Genomic DNA, 27,954 nt, shown 5'->3' on the forward strand with positions numbered 1-27,954 from the left:
AAAACAGAATACAGCATTTCCCACTTATGACCATCTAAGGAATATTTTGTAGGATAAGTGTTCCAAAAAGAGTCTTATACACTTCCCACTCTGAACAACGTTGGGCAAAACATACATGTTCCATAATGCCTTCTAACTAACGTGACAGAGACTTTTTGTTTATTTAAATCTTTACTGTACACTTCATAGTGTAATAAAATAAGCAAGGATAAAATCAATAGTAGATGCTGATGTTGTCTTGATTTTTTTTAGCCCAAGCAAAATAGAAACTTTTAGCACTCATTGTGATAGAATAGGCACGAAACCCTATGGCATATGCCACAAGGAAACGCCATATGCACTGAGCCAAGGCTGCAGAGAGAAAAAGGATCACAATTCAATTCAGTAAATCTGGACCAGGCGCAGTGGCTCACGTCTGTAATCCCAGCACTCTGGGCGGCTGAGACAGGCAGATCACTTGAGGTCAAGAGTTCAAGACCAGGAGTTTGGCCAACAAGGCAAAACTCCATTTCTACTAAAAATACAAAAATTAGCTGGGTCTGGCAGTATGTGCCTGTAGTCCCAGCAACTCTGGAGGCTGGGGCAGGAGAATCGCTTGAACCTTGGAGGTGGAGGTTGCAATGAGCCAAGATCACGCCATTGCACTCCAGCCTGGGTGACAGAGCAAGACTCTGTCTCAAAATAAATAAATCAATTAATTAATTCAGTAAATCAAAAAATGTTTTCTAGTATCAGTACCAATTTAAATAAAATACAGAATAAAAAGAAGTGTAAATCACAATCCTGGTTCTTAAAGGGTTTATATCTAGTTGGGGGCACATGTCACAGTCACATAAAAGACTACTGGGCACTGCCATACAATGTGTGGGTCAAATGCCAAGATGATCTCAACATCCAGGAAAGGGAAATGTCGCCACAAACCAAAATGGAGAAAGCTAACTGAGAGGGAGCATCTTCAGCTGGCTAATGGGGAATGGATTGGAGCAAACAGACAGGAGATGAGACAGTAAGCAACAGGGTCAAAAGACCTGGAAAATGGAAATGCCAGTATCTGACCTATTTCTTAACAATCACGGAATAACGGCTTCAAGGTCTAACCTTCCCAAACAACCTCAGAGAGATGAAGCGGTTTGTTTAAAGACATTTGAGTTGAGTAAGAACACAGGACTGGAACTTCTTTCAGGTCAATGTTCTTTTCACTAAACCACAAAGGGATCACTAAGACATAAAAGCTAGACTCTAATGAAGAGTCACCTGTCCCTTCCTGTTTCTACTGCCCCCTCCTACTGTTTCCACTAGGCAGAGATAGCAGAGTGGTTAAGGGCACATGCTTGGTAGACTTGGGTTCTATCATTTACTTGCTGTAAAACAAAAGGCAAGTCATTTAACCTCCCCAAGCCTCCATTTCTACACTTGTAAAATGGGGATAACCACAGTATCTATCGCCACCAGGCTGTGATGATTAAGTGAGAAATGACATAAAGTGCTTAGCACAGTGATGGCACATAGAAAGACCTTATTAAATGATAGATGTTATTACTTTCATCTGTTTGCTTCTTCCTAAAATGCTCTCAGTGTCAAATCTATCAAATCCACCAAAGGGACACCATAGAATAGGCATAAGAATCAAAACATAATAGAAACACTGCCAACTGAAGAACACTATATGGCTAGGAAGAGTCACTGGCACTTCAGAAGGAAGCAAACAAGAACAAAGGCACAGAGTCAGAAGCGAGCCTCCTGGAATGTTCAGATGACAGATCAGGATGGGAGGGCAGTTTAACACCTAAGTGAAGAGGATGGAATGACAGACTAAGGAATTTCAGTTTTATTCCATATGCAAAAACAAGTCACCCTGTGGAACTTCCAAACTGGGAAGGCTCATGATGGATGCATACAGGAGCACTGGAAAGCAGCAAGAATGAGGGGAAGACAACTGACAGGGGAAGTGGTGAAACTGGGCAACCAGGCCCTGCTAATGTGCCAGCTGAGGGACTGGGAAGGAAGACACGCCTCCAGGGATGCCATCAGGTAGTAATGAACAGATCCATGAAGGGGGATACGTGGTCCTTTCCTTGTTACGAAAACTAAATCAGCTCTGGTACTGGTTTCTGGAAGATCTCCTAAAGGTTGCAAAAAAGTGAGGAAAGTTGGATGACAAAGTTAACTATCATCAAAGCCCCGGCCAAATTCCTCCAATTTTAAATTCATATTTTCATAGGAAAATCTATCCAGGAGTCTTGGGTATGCTCTGTATAGATTAAATTGTGCTCATCCACAGAGTGACCGAGCTTAAAAACACCATGGCTAAAACTATCACATAAACTTTCCAAGGCAAGGGTCTATTTCTTTCGTTTGTTTATTTTAGTCTACAGCTAACAAGATTCATAATACCCTCAACAGTGAGCGTTTGATGCGGTCATAAGGAACTGACAGGAATTTTCCTGTCTTTCCCTTTCCCTAGAAGGATTTGTGAGAAGACAAAATAAAGAGCCTTCTCAAATTTTTTAACTTATTTCATGATGAATAGAACCTGGATTTCATGAACCTTATTTCATGATCCAGCTAGAACCTGGATCCCTACCATCTCATCCTACTTCATACACCAAATGCAGTACTTTTTAACAAATATTGACAATAGCAGTTTCAATTTTTCAAAGCCTCGTCCTCCCACCAGCCCACCCTGCTGCAAACACACATTACCATCTTCTCACACTTTCTAGCGGCTCTGCTAATAACACTATCAAAGGCAGAGAGCTGTTTCATTTACATGCTGTCTAGCCAAAGACATGGGCAGATGCCTCAGGGGTCTTATTAAGATGCTCACTTCATAGTTTCCTGCCATGATGAGTTTAGCAAACTTCCTTGATCCTGCAACGTTACAGCGCTCTCCAATGTTAACAAAGTTGGTGTACTGTCCAATCCTGAAGGGCTCCAGACCTTAAAAGGAGAAATATTTTGAAAAATTTCTGCAAATGCATACGGATGACATAAGACAGACACAAATGTATTCAGTAAGAAAGAGAAGTTCCTGCACCACAGCCCATATGAGCAGACAGGAGATCCAATGTGGAAGCAGGGCCATAGTCGTCTCTAGGGAGATTCAAATGCAGCAAAGGCTATTTGTTACATCTACATAGACAATCAGACTCTCAAAAGAAGAAATATTTCAGAGTTTTATGCTGCAAATAACCTAAAGGACCAAATCATACCATCTCTGAGAAAAAAGAAAAACTAATCATCAACCCCTATTTAACCAAGAGGCTGGGGCAAAAACCATGGACAAAGTTAGAATTCAAAGAGAGGTGTTCCACAGCTGTCTGCTCAGGTATTAGCTTGAAGCTATAAGGAGTAAGCTTTTTCAGTCCCACCAATGGTGTGTTTGTTTACAACGTTACTTCATTTCTTTGATCCAGAGGCCTAGAACCCATAATCGACAAGGCTGAATCAGGGACCCAGGTTGAGACCTGAGAGACAGGAGTCACTGTGGCAGGTCTATCACTAATGAGCTAGTTCTAGGTAAGCCAGGTGGACTCCTGGTGCCTGTTTCCTTATCTACCAACATAATAACATCTCCCCTGCCACTGGCCAATTTAGGGGCAAATATCAGATAATACATGTGGATATATTACACTGAAGTAAAAACATACAGCGTGAAGTATCACTATAGAAAAGGCTCTGAACTGTTTTTGTTCTGTTCATTATGTTTAAAGTATTAGCAGAGGCAGTCTCAAACGTACAGTGTGAAGTATCACTATACAAAAGGCTCTGAACTGTTTTTGTTCTATTCATTACATTTAAAGTATTAGGAGAGGCAGTCTCACTAGGTGGTTATAGGCAGGTTCTGGGGACAGACGGCCTTGGGTTCAAATCACTTACCTGAATGAACAACCTTGGGCCAACTTCCCATATGCCTCTGAGTTCACAAAGACAGTAAAGTGTCTGCTTTATACTGTTATTGTAAAAATGAAACTGAATAACATTGATAAGCACAGAATTAGCACCCACAATCATTGCTTTCATTGCTAATAAGAGAAAATGGCTTTTGAGACCTTTGTCAAAGCATGGGCTGAGGAAGAAACAGCTATGAGGCAGAGAAAAATAATGACTATAAACTGGGTCATTATAAAAGCATTTCAGGCCGCTTGGTGCACTGAGATTATCGCTTTCCACGCCCAGTATTGGCTTATGGTTTCCCTTCCATCCGGCAATGATCCTCATGGCCCCAGCCTTCCATGCTAGTCCCAGGGTATGCCTGATCTTAGTCTGACCCTGAGGTTCCCAGGACAGGCAAGCAGGGAGCCAACATTTCAATGCTGACATTTCCATGTGACTCCCCCGCCAAAAGCATCTCACACGTAGTGCGAATGATCTATTATGAATGTGAAGTACTCGATACAAAGATCACACTTCTCTCAAGTTTGTGGTTTATAAAAGAACAATTTTAAATAGCACATCTGATGTCACTCTTTTAAAATCTGATGGAAGGTGACTGTTTAAAGCAATTTAGCAATAGCATATGACATTCAAATTGAAGAAAAAATTCTTTTATTCTTACATGTAAATTACTTTTTAAAATCTTACGTAAATGGCTCTCTTGTTTCAATTTTGGCAAAGGCTGAATGTTTTCCACTCTTGGTGCTTGGCTGAAGTAATGCACTAACATTAAGTTCTAGGGATGAAATAAATAAATTTTCCTGCCACACCTCTCTCTGATAAAAGCCACTATTTCCAGAGAGGGAGTATCAGAAACCATGAATCCTACTTTTCCTAATCTCATCCTCTACCTTCTGGAGTATTTAAAAAAAAAAAAAAAAAAAAAAAGGCTAGCCTGAACATAGTTGGTATGTTTACTAACCCAACTTCACACTCACTGATTGGGATTAATTCTGTGCTATGTACTGAGTGGGAAAAGTAGACACTACTTTTGCTGTCATTTGTAATTTATTTTACCTTTCATAGGACAACATATGAAACAAAAATATTTCAATTCAGAGAGATGTTAAATTCTAAGCTATTAGGGAACATAATTCCTCATATGTGTTATCTGCAGGTTCTCTAAAAAATCATACTTTTTCTGCTTGAGGTTACCATTTAATATATCATGAACATACCAAAGCAAAAATATGAAATTTAAAGTTATTTTTCTAACAGTTGGCCAGATGACCTAGTTTACTAACGTTCCTTGTTTGAACACAAAATTAATGCTGAAAAAGGTAGGCTACGTACCTCAAAGGATTGTTGGGAACCAAAGAAAGAATAAATACCACAAGTCTTTGTAAAGTCCTAAACATGTGGTAAATGTAAGATTACAACAAGAATATTTTAGAAACAAACAATTTTCCAGGATGATGCTGCTGCCATTACCAAACATTACACCTTGGCAGTTTGGAATTTTCAGTAACTAATTATCAACCTGAAAATTAAAATTGTTAGGCTGTGGCCAAGAGTATGTTTTCAAAACAGTGGACAATAAAGATAGGACCATCGAGCCACCACCAAGGACTCTACCTGGGCAAATCACCTGGGCCTTCCTTTACTTTTACCCTAAAGTTGATGTCATCCTGCTCCAGCCGTGGAAAAACAAAGGGTTCTTCACTAGAATTCATGTAAGTGCCAAGAATATACGGATTCTTCTTCAACCTAATAAACAAGCTGCCTAGCACAAATATCACTACCACTTAGAATAGTCACATTCTACAAATGGTTTCTGAAATCACGAATACCAGGTCTTTATGACTTACCAGACAGTAACATATGTCCTTCAAAAACAGTGGCAGGTGGAACTCTAGGCTTACAATTTTTCACAGCTTCAGCAATTTCCCTGAGTTGAAAGAGAAAACACTATTTCCATTAATTCAGAATAAAATATATTTAATGAAACTAATTTCAAAACTAATATTTAACTACAAAATTAAGTCTATTTAACATAACTATATATATAATTATATACTTAATTCCAGGTGTGCAGCAACAATTATGCCTTTTAGTTTTCTCAGCAATACAGAAAATTAATCTATAAACTGCACCTTTTGTGTGCCTGCCCATCGGCTATGCGCTGGCTGGGTTGTTTTTACTTTCTGAGACGTGAATCTGGAGCTACATGACAGTTTGCACAAATGCAAACTGCAAACTTCCTTCCATCTTCCCCACATCCACAGATGTCTTTCACTCTGTCAAATCTACACACACACAATCCTTGCTTCCTACTCAAAATTTGAGCAGAAAAATGATTTCACCTTTGACAAGAAGGAGCAGGCACAAGCAGAGGGGCTAGGAGAGGAGGGAATTAGGTCCAGCGGATCTGCTTTTACTACAGCACACACACAGTAGGGAGGGTACACAGCCATAAAGCACTAAAACTCCAAAATAATTACTCTTAAAGATTTGTTTTAGTAATTCACTCTCCATTGACCCTTATCAGTTTTAATGAATCATGTCTTTGATCAACCAGAAAAATCTGGCTACTCCACTAAATTTATCAGGACCAGTAAGAATTGCTCTACTCTACTGTCCCCAAATTAAAATGTGAATGTCTAAGCAAAAGAAGCAAACATATACACAGAGATATAAATATAGATATACACAAACATACACACAGACATTTAAAACAACAACTCTTTTTAAAGAAGAAACAAAAACAAAAAGAAATAGTTGCTGATCCAAAGATAAGCGATACTTACTGACAGCTTTCAGAAATTATTTACAAGATATTTTAAAAATTATTATCTAGGCCAGGCGCGGTGGCTCACACCTGTAATTCCAGCACTTTGGGAGGCCGAGGCGAGCAGATCACGAGGTCAGGAGACCAAGACCATCCTGGCTAACAAGGTGAAACCCCATCTCTACTAAAAATACAAAAAATTAGCCAGGCATGGTGGCGGGCGCCTGTTGTCCCAGCTACTCAGGAGGCTGAGGCAGGAGAATGGCATGAACCTGGGAGGCGGAGCTTGCAGTGAGCCGAGATCGCACCACTGCACTCCAGCCTGGAAGACGGATCAAGACTCAAACAACAACAACAACAACAACAAAAAATATATATATGTATATATATGTATTATTTACTAAGAGTCTATCATATCAGTCAACAAAAGCAGTGAACTACAAGGTAACTCGGTCGAGTGAACATATTACACACATGAAAACAGACTTGGAACAGTGAGATGACTGGCTGGAAATATGATCATCAGTCACTCCAGGGAAAAAAACAAATATAAACAGTCCTAAACGACATTCCAAATCACTGAATTCCAATCTTCCTATAAGCTATAAAACTCTTAAGGAATGAAACACATGGTCATCCTCGTTTCACTCCCTTCCTTCATACGCTCACTTGAAAACATGAATTAATGGGGAGGGGGGAGGGGGGAGGGATTGCATTGGGGAGTTATACCTGATATAAATGATGAATTGATGGGTGCTGACGAGTTGATGGGTGCAGCACACCAACATGGCACATGTATACATATGTAACCTGCACGTTATGCACATGTACCCTAGAACTTAAAGTATAATAAAAAATAAAAAATAAAAAATAAAAAAAAATAAAAAAAAAAAAAAAAGCAGAGAACTTTCTCCTGCAGGAGGCAGGAGAGATTTGACACTTGAGGAGTCAGTGAGCCATTGCTGGCTTTGAAGGTGAAGGGGCAATGTGACGAGGCACACAGGAAACCTCAAGAGGCTCGAGGCCAACAGAAAGGAAACGGGACCTCAGCCCTAGCACCACAAGGAGCTGAATTTGACCAACAGCCTGAATAAGCTTCCTTCCAGAGCCTCCAGGAAGTAACAAAGCCCTGCTGCCACCTTGATTTCAGCATTTAGAGACCCTAAGGACAGTACCTTGCCAAGCCCACCCACCAGACTTCTGACTACAGAAATGTGAGAGGCCAGGCACGGTGGCTCACGCCCGTAACCCCTGCATTTTCGGAGGACAAAGTAGGGGAATCATTTGAGGTCAGGACTTTGAAACCAGCTTGGACAACCTGTCTCTATTTATAAAAATCATTTTTGCGTGTAGAACTGTGAGATAATAAATGGGTGCTGTTTTAAGCTAAAAAAAAAAAAAAAAAAAAAAAAAACATGAATTAAGTAACCACTGTGAACCAGGCAAAGTGAAGACACTTCTCCTGACCTCAAGATACCTGCTGTCTTACTGTCTTTTCCTTCCATGAGGGAATCTAACGGAGGCCTGTATTTGCCCACAATAAATATGAGCTGTCCTCTTTGAGCATTCAAATATTACTCAGGTATTTAAGGATAGAATATCATAATAACTGGGATTTATTTTACATAATCCAGAGGGAAAAGTTGAGGGACAGATGAAGAAAGAATGGAAAAACATTGAAAATTATGGCAACTATGTGACAGGCATACAGAGGTCCATTTTATTATTTCTCTAAAATTTTTCATAATATAAAGATGTATGAGCTGTTAGGAAGTGCTGCCATAACAAAGGGCCAAAGATTGGGTAGCTTAAATAACAGAAATGTATTTTCTCATAATTTGGAGGACAGAAGTCTGAGTTGAAGGCGTCAGGCAAGGTTAGTTTCTTTTAAGGCCTGTCTCATGGCTTGTAGCTAGTTATTTCTTTCCTGTGTCTTTACATGGTCTTGCCTCTGTGTGTGCATTTGTGTCCCGCTCTTCAAAGGACATCAATCATATTGGATTAGGTACACCTGTACGACCTCATTTTACCTTAGTCACCTCTTTAAAGGCCTTATTTCCAAATACAGCCCACATTCTGAAACAGTAGGGGTTAGAACTTCAACATACAAATTTTGGAAGGACACAATTCAGCTCACAACAAAAGGTACATATTTAGAGTATTATCTGATTATCCACTTGGTTTTGGATATATTGTCTATAGGTGATTATTACCTGATATGATCTGGTGTTGAACCACAGCATCCTCCAACTATATTGATCAAGCCATCCATAGCAAAATCCTGCATTTAGGAAAAGACAAAGTTTCAGCAAGTTCATCTGAATTCTGAACTCATTCCCACCAATTCAACATAAAAGTCATCTATACTTCCTGAACAACTAAGACTATAATAAAAAGAGAGTCAAACGTACTTAACTCTAGCTATAAAAATGTCACATGCCCTAGACATAGGATAAAAGCAAAGAATAATTCAGATGCTGTGAAATCCTTTATACCATTTAAAATGCAGTGAGAGGCTGGGTATGGTGGCTCACACCTATAATCTCAGCACTATGGGAGGCCAAGGCAGGAGGATCACTTGAGGCCAGGCATTTGAGACCAGCCTGGGCAACACAGCAAGAACCCATCTCTACAAAAAATTTAAAAATTAGCTGGGCATGGTGGCATGTGTTTACAGTCCCAGCTACTCAGGAGTCTAGGTGGGAGGATCGCGTGAGCCCAGGAGTTCAAAGCTACAGTAAGCTATGATCACACCACTGAACTTGAGCCTGAGCAACAGAGCTGTCTCAAAAAAATAAACACAAAAAATAAAGTTCAGTGGGAGATTTGCCTATCTAATGATTTTTTTTACCCATATGCTGAGCTGAATGAATGTGAGTTGGATAACACATTTTCAAATAACACAAATAGAGTATAGATTTTTAAATTTACATTAATTTTTAAAATGTTTAAATAACAATTCAGTTCCTCTGTCACACTGGCCACAATTCAAGGGCTCCAAAAACCGTATGGTAGTGGCTAGATATGGGACAGCATGAGTCTAGAGTTTAACCACAGGCTACTGAATAAAGAACACCATAACTAAGAGACAAAGTCAAGGAGCTGAGAAGTCAAGAGCATGGAAAGATCGTCTACAAAGATAATGAAATCATAAGAAGTCAGTCAGAAATAGCTTAAGAGAGAATGTCAGTGAAAACAGAAGCTAAAAATTCAAGGAACAAGGGGAAAGAGACCCAGGGATTAGCAGCTAAGTGCAGTAAGAAGTGGCGGTGGACAATATGGTCTCATGACCTAGGATTAAACAATGGCCGGTGGATGACAGACAGGGAGAATGATGGGGGTGACAATGGGAGGCCAGGGGGACATCTACTCCACTCAGCAGTCTGAGGGGTGTGACGGCAGAAAGCTACAACTTGGGAAGGCTGCAGGGGAAGCAATATCTCAGAGGAGAGCCAAGTCTCAATTATTTGTTTGGAGTGGACCCCAGTGAGAATTTTCCAACAGCCACCAGTGCCAGTTGAGGATAAGGATGCTGACAGTTAGCCCTCCTCTGTGCCTCTAGTACCTTAATTTGGGGTAGCTAAACTTTTCTTTGTTATATGTACATTGGGATTTCTTCACGGAAAATTCTCCTTCTAAATACTCTAAATCTAAAATTCAATCTCTCTGTCTCTCTTAAAAAGCCATTGAAAGGAGGACCCCTGACCTTTAGGTGCTTGGCCATCATAGAAGGCGTTTCATCATAATCACCAAAGGTGTTGGGAAGACCTGAGAAAAGATAATTCAATCATTATTGCAAATTGCCTTAACAAATACACATTGTATTTTTAAAGACTTTATGTTAACAACTATATAATTTTATATTTATATTAAATGGTGATTAATTGCAAAAACAAACACATAATATTTACACAGTAAACAAAGAGATACCACACTTCCCAAAAAACTTAAAAAAACACACACACACACACACACACAAAAATATCGCAGAGGAAAATGAACTCCATTATTTCTTTTCCATCTGAAAGAAAAGATTCTATTCACTGTTAGGCAGAATAGAATGCCCCCAGCCCCACCCCTTCCCATAAGGGAAATTCATTCATTCTTGTTACATAGCCGCTTGGGGGTGGGGGTGGAAGGAATACTACATAACCTTTGAACTAATTAATGAGCAACTAACATGCCATTAAAAACAAACAAAAATCAACCAGTCTCCTTTCGAATAAACTTTGCCAAGTAAGACTTCAGCTTATAACAATCCAGTTTCTTGTTTTATTTATTATCTGCTTCCAGTTATCTTACTCCTGGTGGGAAATAAAATCTATTGTGCATTAAAATGATATATTTGGAGAAAGAAGGCTGAAAAACGACTTTTCGCTCTAAGTAGCTAAGCAGTGATCAAATACATTCACAGGGAAATCTGGTTAACCCTGAACAAATCACCAATATTGAATGGGAAGTTTGAGAACTGTCTACAAATATCTTCAAAAAATGTCCATATAATGAACTGCAAGTCCAAGCTTTCAGAGAAGAAAAAGGTAACACTAAACAGGATTCTTCTTTTGCTCTTCTACTAATAGAATGGACCAGAGAAAAGGGGTCTCTCTTCTCTTCTTTACACCCATCTTTCTGGTCACGTCCACAAGGCTTGCACTGTCACCAAAGGCAAAACTCCGGTCAGTTATGTGACTAAGCTCATTTCCGGAAGTTTTGTACTGTTCTGAAGCTTCAGGGTGAGCCGAACTTCCCTCAGGTCTACAGGGAAACACTGCACCCAGATACTCTTCATTTATTAAGTGTCAACTATACCAACACCTGCAAAACAAGATCTTTTATTCACCATCTCTTACCTCATCTACGCCATGTCTTACGTTACTTTTATCTCCCCATGTGTGACCCCCTTGAAACACTTACCTGCATTGGGATAACAGAGGACATAGGCTGTTGTACATTTTCCAATTATTTCAATAAAAGGTCTCATTTCAGCTGCACCCAAAGCACAATTTAATCCAATGCTAGAAAAACAGAAAAAACATATTAAAAGCATTATCTCTCATTCATATTTATGCATATAAGTTATATATAGAGACAATATATCTAAAACCAAGTGGGCAATAAATCTCCTCATTCAAAGCACTTTTATTCAACTACCTTCAAAGCCATCTCATTGAGGTCCCCTGCAGCACTAAATATTTTTGCCAATGTCTCCATCTTCAGATAATCTTACAGCTGAAAGACCCTGCCTACGGATGGACTCCTTAAATCAGTTCACATGGTATACTGTGGGGCAGAAATGTCAACAAGCTAACACTGCTTTAAAAAAAAAAAAAAAAAAGCTGACCTGAAAGCAACATTTAAAGGTGGGAAATCTTGGAGGCAAAAGGAACATGGAATGCTGGAAAGAAGCTACCCTTAAAGTCCAGGAGACCAGGACTTAGGCCCTACCCCACAGGCAGAGTGCCTGCTATCCTAAAAGGTTGTCAGTGGGTGGCGGGCCTGAGGTCTTCCAGAATTTATGAGCCAACTGCGAAGTTACTAGACTACGTGATCTCTAATGTTTTCACATTTTACTTTTTTCCTTTTACTGTGATTCCTAAGTGCAATGTGGCATCCTAGACTGGATCCTTGAATAGAAAACAGATTATCAGTGGAAAACCCTTGAAATCTGAATAAAGTATGGAGTTTAGTTAATATAGGTTTAATATCCCTAATCTGAAACGTGGAAATCCAAAATACTTCAAAATATGAAACTTCTTGAGAACTGACATGACACACAAAAGAAATGTTCATTGGACCATATCAGATTACAGATTAAGGACACTAAACTGTAAGTATAGTGCAAATATTCCAAAATTCGAAAAACTCTACAATCCAAAAACACTTCTGGTCCCAAGCATTTCGGATAAGAGATACTCAAACTATAGTAATATACTCTTAGTTTTTACAAAAGTACCATAGTCATGCATTATGTTAACATGAAAACTAGAAGAATATACAGAAATTCTCTGCACTATCTTTGCAACTTTCCTGTAAATCTGAAATGATTCCAAAATTAATTTTATTTAACAAACATCCAATACTCATCCATTAAAAAAATTCAGCAAACTAGGAATAGGGGGAAATTTCAACTTGATAAAGAGTATCTAGAAAAAACTTCCAGCTAATACCAAGCTTAATCATGTGAAACTAGATGCTTTCCTGCTAAGATAAGGAACAAGGCAAGGAGACCCACTCTCATCGCTTACTCAATATTGTATTTGAAGTCCCTATGCAATAAGAAAAGACAGAAAGTAAAAGGTACACATATGGATTGGAAAGGAAGAAATAAAACTGTCTTTGTTCACATATGACATGATTGTTTATGTACAGAATCCCAAAGAATCACTAAAAACTCCTTGAACTAACAAGCAATTATACCAAGGTTTCAAATACAAGGTTACTATACAAAACTCAATTGTTTACTTATATACCAGATATAAGCAATCAAAATTTGAAATTAAAAACACATGCCAGGTACAGTGGCTCATGCCTATAATCTCAGCATTTTGGGAGGCCAAGGCAGGTGGATCACCTGAGCCCAGGAGTTTGACACCAGCCTGGGCAACATAGCGAAACCCCAGCTTTGCAAAAAATAAAAAAATTAACCAGGCGTGGTGGCACACACCTGTAGTCCCAACTACTTAGGAGGCTGAGGCAGAAGGATCAATTAAGCCTGGGAGGTTGAGGCTGCAGTGAGCCATGATCATGCCACAGCACTCCAGCCTGAATGACACAGCAAGACCCTGTCTCAAAAAAAAAAAAACCACAAAACAATTTACACTAGCATCAAAACAAATGAAATACTTGGATCTATATGAAAAAAAAACAGACATTAAAGTGGATCTAAACAAATGAAAACATATTTCAAGTTTATAAAGAGGAAGAGGAAGACAATATTGTTAAGATATCAATTCTCACACTTGATCTATATTCAAAAGAATCCCAATGAAAATCCTAGCAGTAATTTTGTGAATATCAACAAACTGACTCTAAAGTTTGTATGGCGAGACAAAAGACCCAGAATAGCCAACACAATAATGAGAGAAAAAACAAAAGTTGAAGGACTGACCTATCCAACTCCAATACTTACTAAAGAGCTCAAGCAATCAAGACGATGTGGAATTGGTGAGAGACAAACATATTAATGGAACAGAATAGAGTCCAGAAATAGAACCACGCAAATATATTCAACTAATCTTTGACAGAAACGAAGGCAATCCAATGGAGAACGGATATTCTTTCCAACAAATGGTGCTAGAACTATTGGGCATCCGCATTTGAAAAAGTTAATTTAGACACATACATTACATCTTTCACAAAGACTAACTCGAAATGGAATACAGACCTATATATAAATTGCAAAACTATTAAAATTTTGTAAATAACACAGAAAAAAGTTACATGATCGTGGGTTTGGCAATGAGTTTTTAGGTAAAACACCAAAGGTAGGGTCCATGAAAAAAAAAAAACTGGTAACTAGAACTTCACTAAGATTTAAAACTGTTCAGCAAAAGAGAGTATTAAGAGCATGAGAAGACAAACCACAAGCTGGGAGAATATATTTGCGAAACACATTATCTGATAAAGGATTTGCTATAGTTTGGATGTGGTTTGTCCATGCCAAAATTCATGCTGAAATTGAATTGCCAATGAAACAGTGTTGGAAGGTGGGGCCTTTACAGATGATTAGATCATTAAGATGGATTACTGTCTTTCTCCAGAGACTGGGTTAGTTCCCTGGAGACTGAATTAGTGCTCAAGGAAATAAATTAGTTCTTTCAAGAACGGGTTGTTATAAAGCAAGCCGGCCTCTTGTCCCTTCTCTTTCACACATGCTAATGTGCCCTTTCACTTTTCTGCCATGCTAAGAAGCAGCACAAGGCCCTTGCCAGATGTGGCCACTCAATCTTGAAGTTCCCAGCCTTCAGAGTTGTGAGCTAAATAAACCTCTTTTCTTTATATATTACCATCTCCATCTCAGGTATTCTGTTATAGCAATAGAAAGTAGAATATGACAGACTTGTATCCAAAATATACAAAGAATTCTTAAAATTCAACAATAAATGCAATTTAAAAAACCGTCTAAAGAGCTGAACAGACCCCTCACCAAAGAAGATACATAGATGGCAAGTAAGCATATGCAAACACTCAAAATTATCATATGTTTTTAAGGAATTGCAAATAAAACAAGATACCACTAACACCTATTAGAATGGCTAAAATCCAAAACTGACGCCACCAAATAAATGCTGGGAAGGATGCGGAACAGCAGGAACTCTCCTTCACTGCTGGTGGGAATGCAAGATGGAATAGCAGCTTTGGAGGACAGTCTGGCAGTTTCTCACAACATACATAGTCTTACCATAAGATCCAGCAATCCTCTCCTTGTTATTTACTCAAATGAATTGAACACATGTCTACACAAAAACCTGCCATGAATGTTTATGGGAGCTTTTTTTTTTTAAGAAACTGATATTTATTTTCCATCAGCCTTATTTCCATGTTGCTTAACAGCCTGGCTAAGAACAGCTTAAGACCATTCAGTGGTTGCTGCTATTCATTCAGTGGCCTGAGCAGTGGGAGCTGCAGACCAGTCTTCTGTGGCAGGCTGAGCGCTCCACTCTCCAGTTGGGAACTGCTTAATAGGCACAGAGGGCACCTGCACATGTCAGACCAATCTGCAACCTCAGGCTGAGGAGCAGTGAACTCCAGAGCTGGAGCGTGCATTCACCCTGAAACTCCTCCTTGGTCACAGCCTTTTCAGTAGCAGCCTGCTCTTCATTTTCAATTTCTTCAGGATTTCTGTACAAGCAGGGATCAGGCATGACCTCCCGCAAGTGTCCACGGGAAATGGTGCCATGCATGTGCAGAACTTCCCAGGCCAGCATCCACCACATCAAACCCACCGAGTGAGCTCCCTTGTTGCATGCAATGGCGATGTCCACATAGTGCAGAGGGGAATCTGCGTTACACAGAGCAATAGTACGCAGGTTAACATAAAGATGCCTCCACAAGAGGCTGCTGGTCAGCCCTCAAGTCAGTAACCACAAGAAGCCGTGGTTCCCGGAAAGCTGCCTGGATCTGGTTAGTGAAGGTTCCAGAAGTGAAGCGGCCAGGAACTGGAGTGGCTCCAGTGGCAGCAGCAAACTTCAGCATGGCCCTCTGGTCAGTATTCCTGGAGGATATGACACTGACATCAGCAGGGTTTTTAATGGCAACAACGGCACAAGCTGCCAGCAGAAGCTTCTCCCAGGTCCTCTTCAGATTTATGATGTAGATCCCATCATTTTTCCTTTTATAGAGGTACTGTTTCATTTGGAAGTCAAGATTGGTGCCACCTAAATGGGTTCCTGCTGCAAGGAACTTAAGGACATCCCCTCTCTCATTTGCAGGGCATCCAGGGCTCCAGACATTATGAAAGTTTCCCTTTAAGTTACAATGGGAATCCAGAACAACGCCGGATGGACTCCTCTGTGAGTAGCGCGGAAAGGCCACGGGAGATTTGTTCATAGTTGCTCCAACTTGGAAGCAACCAAGATGGTCTTCAATACGTGAATGGAAAAAACCCGTAGTACGTCTTCGCAACGGAATATTATTTAGTGTTAAAAAGAAATAAGCTATCAAGCCTACAAAGACATGAATGAACCTGAAATGAAGATCACTCAGTGAAAGAAGCCAGTGTGAAAAGGCTACATACTATGTGGTCTCAACTATATTCCATTCTGGAAACAGCAAAATTATAGAGACAGTGAAAACATTCCTTGCCAGCGAGCTGGGAAAAAGAATAAATAAGTGGAGCACAGCGGATTTTGGGGGCAATGAAACTACTCTGTATGATACTGTAATGGATATATGTTACTCATGATATATTTGTCAAAACCCACAGAATATACAAAACCAAGAATGAACCCTAAGGTAAACTAGAGACTTCAGTTAATAATAATGTATTGATATTGGTTCATATTGTAATAGGTGTACCACACCAATGCAAGCTGTTGATAATAGGCGAATTTTGAGACTCCATCTCAAAAGAAAAAAAGAAAAGAAAACTGTCTCCTGTTTTCAAAACCTAGGTCAAATGTCACCTTCTTTACAAGCTGTCTCTAAATCCCACAAGAGCTCCACTACCCCATGTACTGCCAGATTTTTATTCATAGTTCTGTATAGCATTGTGTATTTTATATTTTAATTTACTTATGCATTTCTCCTAGTGTGGATTATTCCACATTGGCCTGTATTCCAGGACATATAGTAGTATTTCAATAAATATTTGATGAATTACCAGTAACATAAAGGCTCTATCCCACTGTTCTATAGTTCGTGATAATCGCAAGTCAGTAAGCAAAAGTTTCCTACATATATGTAAGAATATGTATCCTTTTCACATATTATTTGCTGCCTTCTATCTGCCCTTACAGTCTGTAAGATTCATAACGAAACAGAGTGCAAATACATTCTCTCTGTGAATGGACTGTAGTTGAAGTCACAGAAAGGATTATTTTAAAAAATTTTTAATTAAACACTGAGTGGATCAAAAGTCAGAATAAACTGAATGTTTCCTTAAGAAATAAAAACATAAATTATTTAGACCTCAATAAAACCTCTTGGGGCTCCTGGAGGTGAGGCAGTGGCAGGAAGAACGTCCTCTAAGGGGCCCTTGAGAACTCTCGGCAAACTAAAGACTCCAGTGACACCCAGCACAACACAGAGGTTTTACCTAATCGCTAGGAAAGACTACATCATTATTATTAAGATCTTGCATTGATGTGGTACACCTATCAGAATGTGAACCAATAGCAATACATGATTAGTAACTAAATTCTACAGTTTACATTAGCGTTTATTCTTGGTTTTGTATATTCTCTGGGTTTTGACAAATATATCATGAGTCACATATATCCATTACAGTGTCATTTACTTAACCACATAACAAATTCAGACTTAGCAAAGGGGCGGGAAAAGAGAAAGACAGTGAAGGGAGGAATGCTCCAAACACTCACGGATAGGCACAAAAACTTAAATAAACAAGATAAAATTTGTCTTCAGAGACCCCTACACTTCCTACCCTCAGTTTTTCTGTTAAACACTTATTACATCCCTACTATGTGCCAAGAATTCCACTAAACACTAGAGAAATAAAGATGAAGAGACTGCTCAGGAAAAACTCATAAGCTGTGAAGAAGGTCATCTACAACCAGTTCAAGACAATGATTTTCTTAATTGTCAGGCCCAATCAAATGTCTATTAATGCACTTTAAATTAATAGCACCTTTTAAGAAACCACAATATGACATTAAGTCAACTGTAAGATGTGCTCTGTAATTACAAACATTTAAGAGTGAAAAAAAAGAACATCACATAATTGATAAAATGCGATATAACAAAGTGGTTAAAACCATGCTCCTGTCCCCAGATTCTCTATTTACTTCACCTTGGGTGAGTTACAACCTCTGAGTCTCAGTACCCTTCTTGTTAAAATGGGGACATTAATACCAGTACCAACCCTCAAGGTGTTACTGCCAGAATTAAAGAAAGAACTCACATAAAGCACTTAGAACAGAGCCTGGCACACAGCAAACTCTCAACAAATGTCTACTACTCTTACTTTTTATGGCAAAGGCTAAAATAGAAGTAAACAAAGAACATCAATCTGGGCTAGTGAGAGAGGGAATGTTCTCTGGAGGGAAGATTCTTGAGATGAGTCTTAAAGGCTAAGAAGAAGTCAGCAGAGTGAAGAGGTATGGTGGATGGAAAAGGGGGAAAAGGGGAAGGGGACCAGCATAGCTTCCAGGCAGGAGGAATAGAAGAAAAAAGCCCAGGAATAAAAAAAAACTCCAGGCAAAAAACGGTATATATACTCAGATACTCTTCCATGTCACTCAAAGTACACGATTTAAAACATTTTGATATGAAAAATAAAATGTAAAAAGGGAGATATTTTTAAATAGATTGTAAAAGTCATGTTAATTTAATTCTTTAGAGACAGGGTCCTGCTATGTTGGCCAAGCTGAAATACAGTGGTTATTCACAGGAGCTACAGCTTCCAACACCTGGCCTTAAGAGATCCTCTCCTGCTTCCACCTCCCAAGTAGCTGGGACTACAGGCACACACCACCATGCCAACTGCCATATTCACTTTACAGATAAAAACCTGAGCTTTAGAATTCCCACCTTATTCCATGACTGACTGCTTCTGGTTGCCTCATAAATAAGGAGTGGCACTGCCCTAAAATTTGCAAAGCACTGCAAACTATAAAGGGCACACCTACAGACAAAAACAGGTAACCATAAGAGAACCTTTCCAGTCCCTCAAATTGACCCATTTAGGCAGCAATCTTCTGAATCCTTTTGGGAAAAGTCGGAGAGTACTTAAAGGAAACTCAATATAGAAGTGGTACAGTAAAAATATGTGGAAGCAATCCCCTCCCAGGTCATATTGCACAGCCATGAGAAAAGGTTCCCCTATAAAGAAAAGAAGTTAGAAAGATGGCTCACTCACCAGAGTGGTTCTGCATGAGACAAGCTGACGACAAATGCCTCTCCTGTCTGTCCAGAAAGAGTCCGTCCACTTTTATCAACAATCGTCCCTGAAATCTGAATTGACAAAGTAAACAAAGTCAGCAATACAGACTCAAGAATATAGCTATAAGGACAAAATCAAACGAAGAAGCTGACTTCCTTTGCTCTTTTACAAGGAAAAGAAATGTGGAACTCAAATTCAAAGGGAGCACTTTCTATAAGTCAGAACAGACATATGCCAAGAGATTAGGGGAAGAGGCAGGAAGCCACAGAAACAGAGATAAGGGAAAGTCACTGAGGCAAAAGCAATGACTGAAACAATTTTGGAATTCACACATCCAGTCTTATTAGAGGCAGTTTTCCCAGAGATAACATTAAGTTATCCTGACCTCCCGCTGTTATACATTGGACTTATCTAACACCCTTGTTTGGATTCAATTCGCTTCTCACTAAGCAATTTTAGGACTCAGCAGAGAGGTCTGCCTACTGAGTTAATAAAGTGGCAGTCTGGTGTCTTCGGTGTTGGCTATGTGGCCATCAGCATGCAAGTCCACCCCTCCTTGGGCCTTAATGAGACTGAGCCTTGAAGCCTTTGGCTTCAAGGACCAATACAGAGGGCTTCTTTTGAACAGTTTGCCTTTCATCAGCTACTTCTAGATTCATTTTCCTTGCCTCTCCAGATATAAGACTGTTATTGGTCTAGAAGTGGTGGGAGGGAAGTGAACAATGGAAGTTAACGTAGGTGAGTTCTAAAAGATACTATTAATAGTTCTACTATGCAAGGCAGGGAAAAACATGCTCAAAAGGACAATTATTAATAGAAGACAGAATGTATTGTGCAAACACTTTAAAACTTACAAAGATAGGCCGGGGAGCATATTTCTCCTCAAAAAGGTTTTGGAGTGCAAACACAGCTGCCTGTCAGGGAAAAAAGAAAGAACGTTTTTATTTCTGAGACTGTTTCCAAGATTAGTCTAACTTCCTGATTAGAAGGCACCCTTTTCTAAGACCTCTTCAGATAAGATATACATCAAGCTCTCTGGGAAGAAATGTCTTTCTTGTAAGGCACAACTCCAGCACCCCTTTCTCAAGTGTAATACTGTGCATATTAAAACAAAACAAAAGCTCACTGAAAGTTCACCTAGGAACTAGTATTTCCTCTGAGGAGGAGCTGAAGAGTATTCTTTCTTCCCTTCCTCAATAAAAATTAAAAACAAATATATAACACTCAGGAGGCTGAGACAGGACGACTGCCTGAGTTCAGGAGTTCAAGGTTGCAGTTGAGCTGTGATCATGCCACAGCACTTCAGCCTGGATGACAGAACAAGACTCTGACTCAAAAATTAATAAATAAGAATGTCCCTGCTTTTCACATCCTTTCATACACATGGTAGGTATATGAACCAACAGTATCCATCATTGCAAAAAACAGCATCAGCTTAGATTAGGTAGTAAAGGTACAAATCCTATGTTATTCTGTGCTGTTCAGTCCACATATTAAGTTCCAGGTAATGGATCTTCTCTTTTTATCATTTTATTTCTTGATTCTAAGATATGTATGTTTTCACAATTAATTCTCTGAAATCAGAATGCAACCTGTGATTAATGTGTACCTTTCCTGTGATGGTAGGTTTTTTCATGGAAAGTTACTAAATCAATAATACCAGAATTTCCTCTTTAGAAATAGACAAATTGATCCTAAAGATCTTATGGAAAACGAACATGTAAAACTAGCCATGAAAAGGGGTATCTGGAAAAGGGGATGGGACTCAATGAAAAAAAAAAAACTAAGCCTACCAGTTACTCAGACATATTCTAATGTTATGGTAAATGGTACAATAGCGTCATATTAGCAGACAGATTACTAGAAAACACAAGATTCAAATGCACTCCAGAATTCTGGATGATAAGGATAATGTTCCACATCATTCCTGTCACTGTGAAATAACAGGATGCTTAATAGATGGTGGTAGGAAAACTAAACTTTAAAGGAAAAAAGTTAGCTCCCAATTCTATTTCTCACTCCAAATTAAATACCAGATGCATCATGAGGGACATTAGTTCCATATAATCAGAATGTATGCCACACATTTGAAAACTTAGAAACTCAACAAAACATATCCTTAATGCTTTATTCTCTCATGTTAATCCCTCTTACTTCTAATCTAAACAATACCGTGACTCTTTGCAAATGTATATATGAATCTAATTTCAGATATATTCCTTATCTTGTTTGCTACTGCTCTCATTTTCAAAACGTATACCTGAATTCCTTTTCAAATTATAATTTGTTTACTGGAGATTCACAAAACAATCTCTAAAAAGATATATAAAAAAGAACCCAATGAAAGTCACGTGTTAAGAACAAGGTAGGGTGGTCATCCAGCTTCAGGCTGGTAGTGGCTCTCTACGTTCTTCCTGCTTGGAGGTATTTTAGAAAATGATTTTTTTGAAAAGTTCAAAAACTCTGGACCTGTGGTCTGATTCCCACAACAATTAAACATTGAATGAAACTGTAAAGTACTAGGGAGGAAAAGGCCATTTTTCCATTTTTTTCTTCTCTTCGACTGAGGAGTGCCTCTGTAACTATAGTCTCCCCCTCCACAACAAAAAAATAAAATCTGTAAATTCAACCATATAACATTTAAGAAAAATTCTCCTACACCATTAAAACGCACACACAAACAAACAACAACACAACACTACCACCATCACCACCATAAAGAAAGTCAAACGTCAAACAAACTGGAGGACAGTAGCTGCTGTTCATTATTGAGAAGGGCCTCATTTTCTCAGTAAAGGACTCAATTTAAAAAGCCAAAGTCCAACAGAAAAAAAGGACAGAAGACGTAAGTCATAGAAAATAAAATATAAATGGCTCCAAAACTGAAGAAAGATGCTCAATTATATTAGTAGTAAGAAAAATACAAATTAAAACTACAGTGAAGCACCACCTGTCAAACTGGAAAAGGTCAAATAGTTTAAGAATACACTGCGCTAGTGAGGGTGTTGTGAAACCAGCACTATTGTACACTTCTTGCTGAAGGGAGTATAATTGAGTCCAGTCTCAAACGAGGGTAACTTGACACTAAAGATAAAAATTAACAATGCACATATCCTTTGATTCAGCAATTTTACTTGTAGAAATGTATCCTACAGATACACTGTGTAAAAACATACGTATAAGGATATTTGCTTCTCTCTCCATAAACCTATGTGCCTTTGCATGTATGTAAGGAACACAAACACACACGTACACGCATGCTTATATCTGTACAGCATCTGCCAGGACCCCCAAACTGGTAATAGTAGCTGTCTCTGGAAAGGGAGCTGGATAACTAAAGACTAGGAAAGGAAAGGATATTCACTTTTCACTCTGTGTATTTATGTATCTTTCAAGTTTAGAAACAGCAGCATGTATTTATTACCTACGGATATACACATTTATACTAGCTATATATGAAAATAATCTATTTTCATAATTAGAAAAAAGTTATTTTAAAAGCTTCAAAAGCAGGTTTACATTTTTTCTTATTGTACTGGCCTCAGTTAAAAACACTCAAGAATAAAATGGAGCAAATGCAGGTAATTTATTTAACTTTGATAATGGCTAATACTATCTTCTCTGAACATCAGGGGACTCTCCCACAGCCCTCAGCCCAGCCCTGTCTGCTTTTTCTCCCTTAGCTCACCTTGGCATTGGCAGTATCAAAAATAGTTTCAATGAGTAAGATATCAACTCCGCCATCCAGAAGTCCTTTGGCCTGCTCTTGGTATGCTTCAACAAGCTCATCAAATGCTGCAAAAAATAAATCACACCCAGCACATCAGTCATCAATATCCTCTGAATGGCCGTAGGGTATCTCAAGTGTAGGTCTGGCACCTGTGAACTACTGCTGGTTTAGCATGCATAGTTTAAGAACATGATCTTTTTCTTTATTATTAATTTTTTTTTAATTACACTTTAAGTTATAGGGTACATGTGCACAACGCGCACATTTGCTACATATGTATGTATGTGCCATGTTGGTGTGCTGCACCCATTAACTCGTCATTTACATTAAGTATATCTCCTAATGCTATCCCTTCTCCCTCCCCTACCCCACAACAGGCCCCAGTGTGTGATGTTCCCCTTCCTGTGTCCAAGTGTTCTCATTGTTCAGTTCCCACTTATGAGTGAGAACACGCAGTGTTTGGTTTTTTTGTCCTTGCGATAGTTTGCTGAGAATGATGGTTTCCAGCTGCATCCATCCATATTCCTACAAAGGACATGAACTATTGTGGCTGCATAGTATTCCATGGTGTGTATGTGCCACATTTTCTTAATCCAGTCTATTATTGTTGGACATCTGGGTTGGTTCCAAGTCTTTGCTATTGTGAATAGTGCCGCAATAAACATACGTGTGCATGTGTCTTTATAGCAGCATGATTTATAATCCTTTGGATATATCCCAAATATAATGGGATGGCTGGGTCAAATGGTATTTCTAGTTCTAGATCCCTGAGGAATCACCACACTGTCTTTCACAATGGTTGAACTAGTTTACAGTCCCACCAACAGTGTAAAAGTGTTCCTGTTTCTCCACATCCTCTCCAGCACCTGTTGTTTCCTGACTTTTTAATAATCACCATTCTAACTGGCGTGAGATGGTATCTCACTGTGGTTTTTATTTGCATTTCTTTGATGGCCACTGATGATGAGCATTTTTTCATGTGTCTGTTGGCTGCATAAATGTCTTCTTTTGAGAAGTGTCTATTCATCTCCTTCGCCCACTTGTTGATGGGATTATTTCTTTCTTGTAAATTTGAATTCTTTGTAGATTCCGGATAATAGCCCTTTGTCAGATGAGTAGATTGCAAAAATTTTCTCCCATTCTGTAGGCTGCCTGTTCACTCTGATGGTAGTTTCTTTTGTTGTGCAGAAGCTCTTTAGTTTAATTAGATCCCCTTTGTCAATTTTGGCTTTTGTTGTCATTGCTTTTGGTGTTTTAGACATGAAGTCCTTGCCCATACCTATGTCCTGAATGGTATTGCCTAGGTTTTCTTCTAGGGTTTTTATGGTTTTAGGTCTAACATTTAAGTCTTTAATCCATCTTGAATTAATTTTTGTATAAGGTGTAAGGAAGGGATCCAGTTTCAGCTTTCTACATATGGCTAGCCAGTTTTCCCAGCACCATTTGTTAAATAGGGAATCCTTTCCCCATTTCTTGTTTTTGTCAGGTTTGTCAAAGATCAGATAGTTGTAGATGTGTGGTATTATTTCTGAGGGCTCTGTTCTGTTCCATTGGTCTATATCTCTGTTTTGGTACCAGTACCATAAGAACATGATCTTTTGTAAGAAACCAAATAAAGAAAGGTGGCAGGGACAGAAGGTAAACAAGTAAGCTGAAGGCAGCTGTTCCTAAACATCTGCCACATAACTTCCACTTCCCATGTACAAGCTGAGGAGTGAGAAGGAAGGTGTACGAATTTCTTGAACATGTACCCCTTATTCAATATCTCTGAAATATATCATTCCTTCCATGGCTCATTTCAATCAACCGGTTAAGAGATGGCTGTGAGAAACATGCCACAGTGATGTGGACAGGTCGCAGGGCTGAGTTGAAGTCACTCTGTGACAAAGGGCTGCAAGTCTGCAGATTTTGTCTCTGCTCTTACACCAACTCTGTTAGAGAAGAAACCTGTCTGGTGGGCAATTTCAGTCTCAAACAAAAAGTGTTCAATCACTCCTAGGTAAAATTTTTGTTAGAAATGTCTTGGACTGGCCCAGTGCAGTGGCTCACGCCAGCACTGTGGGGGCCTGAGGCGAGCAGATCACTTGAGCTCAGGAGTTCAAGACCAGCCTGGCCAACATGGTAAAACCCCAACTCTACTTTAAAAATACAAAAATTAGCCAGGCATGATGGCACACGCCTGTAGCCCTAGCTACTGGGGAGAGTGAGGCAGGATAATTGCTCAAACCCAGGAGGTGGAGGCTGCAGTAAGTCAAGATCGTGCCCCTGCACTCCATCCTAGGCAACAAAGTGAGACTCTGTCTCAAAAAAAAAAAAAAAAAAAAAAAGGAAAAGAAATGTATTTGATTATCTATTTCCACATGAGAGATCATCTCTCTCCCCATTTTCTCTCTCAACCAAAAAAGAAAAAAATGCTCAAATATCCAATAGAGAAGCCTATACAATAAAGTCCTCCTGTAACATCATTGACAGGTTCTCAATTGCAACTTTGACTAATATGTAACAAAACCTGTATTTTCTTTCTAATCAACATTATAATGAAATTCTGTTGAAGGAAATGACATTAATTGAGGGCCTACTATGCATCATTTTGCTTAAAGATGCAGTTTTCAAGAATCTGAATGACGTTAAGTAAAGACTTACTGTACTTCACCTTGTACAGCCCAGGAGCAAGGAGAAATTAGCTTCCCACTGGCATGTCTAGACCAAAGAGAGCATCAACAACACATAAGCCTGGTATGAGCAGCTCCTGGTGAAAAAGTGTGGTATCACAACACACAAAGTTCCATAAACCAAAAACCTACAAAGTATACTTGCTTGATCTTGTCATCTCCACAGACTGCACTACCAGACATGGTATCTTGACTATTCAACTCTGATATTTTAATGCATTTTGTTTTCTACAGTCTTGATGCTTAGAAATTGACCTAGATATTTGGATGTTTTGTCAGATCTCAATATAAGTACGTTTATATATGGTAGTTTATAACATGTATAGTGCCAACATGTTGATATGGTTTGGCTGTGTCCCCACCCAAATCTCATCTTGAATTCCCACGTGCTGTGAGAGGACCCGGTGGGAGGTAATTGAATCATGGGGGCAGGTCTTTCCCGTGCTGTTCTTGTGATAGTGAATAAGTCTCAAAGATCTGATGGTTCTATAAGGGGGAGTTTCCCCACACAAGCTTTCTCTTTGCCTGCTGTAATCCATGTAAGATGTGACTTGCTCCTCCTTGCCTTCTGCCATGATTATGAGGCTTCCCCAGCCACATGGAACTGTAAGTCCATTAAATCTCTCTTTCTTCTGTAAATTGCCCAGTCTTATATGTCTTTATCAGCAGTGTGAAAACGGACTAATACAGATGTCTAGATAGTACGGACTGCCTTCTGATAAACGAGGATATTGTGGGCTATTCTGTAATAGACCACAAACCTAGTATCCAAATTTGCTCAACTTCTGAGTTTACAGCTTTATTTTAGTTGGTTTCATTTCCACAGCTGACAAAGCAGCATTAACACAACACCATATACATTTGAAAGCAAGTTCAAATAATAATCATCATCATAGCTAACTTTCTATTTAGATGTCAACTATATTCCAGGCACTGTTGCACACCTTTTACAAGGATTAAATCACAGTAACTCTAAGGTAGATCCTGTTATTGGTTCCATTTTACAGATTTATAGTTACTGAAGCACAGAGGTACTTGCCCAAGATCAATGATTATATACGGTAAATACTCACTGATGTTTCTATAATCTGGTTTTTCCACAGACGGGGACACAGAGAGTGTCTTATTAGTCGGACCCAGAGCCCCTGCCACAAACCTCTTAATTCCTTTGGGAAAAGAAAAACAAGTGTGAAATCTCTAAGTGGCTGAACATTTTTTGCTGTGAATGAATAGCCAGTAAGATTTTTTTCTAGAACACAGATCTATAATCTTTTGTACACAACTCTGAAATCCAAAAAGCTCTAAAAGCCCAAACTTTTTTTTCAATTTGACAATAAAACTTGACCTCTCCTAAACTAGCAAGAGACTATTTATAGTCTTTATCCAACTTAGATGATTCATAGATTCTGCTTATATATATTTGATCATGGGGCTGCCCCAGAGCCTACTAAGGAAATCATGCCATATAGGAGATATGCACGTATCATCACAAAACCAGTCCCCAAAACTCTGAATTCTCACACAACTGACTAAAACATTTCAGTAAGTAATCCTTTTCTACCACTAGAGCTGTGTTTGGACAAATTCCCTCTTCTCCTATTTTTACAAAGCCCTAAAGGTTTTGAACTTAACGTAAGTTCTGCAAAATCACCTCACAGTAGCCTTTAACTTGAAATGCTTTCTAGTACCATATTGCAGGCCCTTCACTAGAAGGAAATACTAAATCAGGATTAACAATTATAAAGCCTGAAATTGAAGTATGAAGCAGAGCAAATCTTTCTTCAATAACTTCCTCTGCCCTGGAGTCCAGGTGCTTCTAAAAATGGCGTGGGAAGTTGTGTTCATTACACAGAAGCCAGGGTCGTACTGCTCACTACCTTTGATGACTTTAGCCACTCAATAACCTGGTTACTATGCTTTGTAATGTAACTGGAAAAGACTATCAGCTAATTGATAAACCAGCTTTTGAACAGGTTACAGGCCCAAATATTCTTTCGCATCCCCAAAGCTAACCAATAACGTGGGTATAAGAAAAATGTCCTTATCTCTCCCTGCTTTAGCTGGTTCAGTGTCCTCTGACCTGTGACTCTGTTGGAGTAACAGTCTATGCATTTCCATGAATTTAAACATTATCTCTTAGAAACAGAGTTCATGTAAACTGCTTTGGTCTTCATTAGTATGCTGTGTATAACTTCACAGTAATTTTGCTTTCCTGTTGGCAATAACTTCACATTTCCAAATCTTAAGGGGCTCCATATATTTCTTATATTCCTTTCCCTCCCTCAAAGCCTCCTACCAGCTGGTGCCCAAGTGTTCTGATGGCACC

The 27,954-nt window shown here is 39.0% G+C and overlaps 1 protein-coding gene and 1 pseudogene across 4 annotated transcripts in view; both read right to left on the minus strand.

Annotated features, from left to right (window-relative positions):
- Positions 1–27,954, minus strand: part of MTR (5-methyltetrahydrofolate-homocysteine methyltransferase) — a 111,100-nt gene that overhangs the window by 69,601 nt on the left and 13,545 nt on the right. For all 4 annotated transcript variants that reach the window (XR_002732376.2, XR_002732375.2, XM_023216192.2 and 1 more), the window contains exons 5-13: positions 26,702–26,794; positions 22,915–23,021; positions 20,081–20,140; positions 19,203–19,297; positions 11,579–11,679; positions 10,371–10,432; positions 8,878–8,945; positions 5,745–5,824; positions 2,828–2,940 (exon numbers count right to left, since the gene is read on the minus strand). Coding sequence is in view for 2 of the 4 variants with exons in the window: in XM_023216192.2 (XP_023071960.2) it covers positions 2,828–2,940; positions 5,745–5,824; positions 8,878–8,945; positions 10,371–10,432; positions 11,579–11,679; positions 19,203–19,297; positions 20,081–20,140; positions 22,915–23,021; positions 26,702–26,794 (779 nt within the window). In the remaining 2 variants the exon portion in view is untranslated. The remainder of the gene's footprint in view (positions 1–2,827; positions 2,941–5,744; positions 5,825–8,877; positions 8,946–10,370; positions 10,433–11,578; positions 11,680–19,202; positions 19,298–20,080; positions 20,141–22,914; positions 23,022–26,701; positions 26,795–27,954) is intronic.
- On the minus strand, positions 15,234–16,116 carry LOC111545233 (annotated as a pseudogene).

The sequence above is a fragment of the Piliocolobus tephrosceles genome, chromosome 1 (assembly GCF_002776525.5).
Source record: "Piliocolobus tephrosceles isolate RC106 chromosome 1, ASM277652v3, whole genome shotgun sequence".
NCBI classification, from domain to species: Eukaryota; Metazoa; Chordata; class Mammalia; order Primates; family Cercopithecidae; genus Piliocolobus; species Piliocolobus tephrosceles.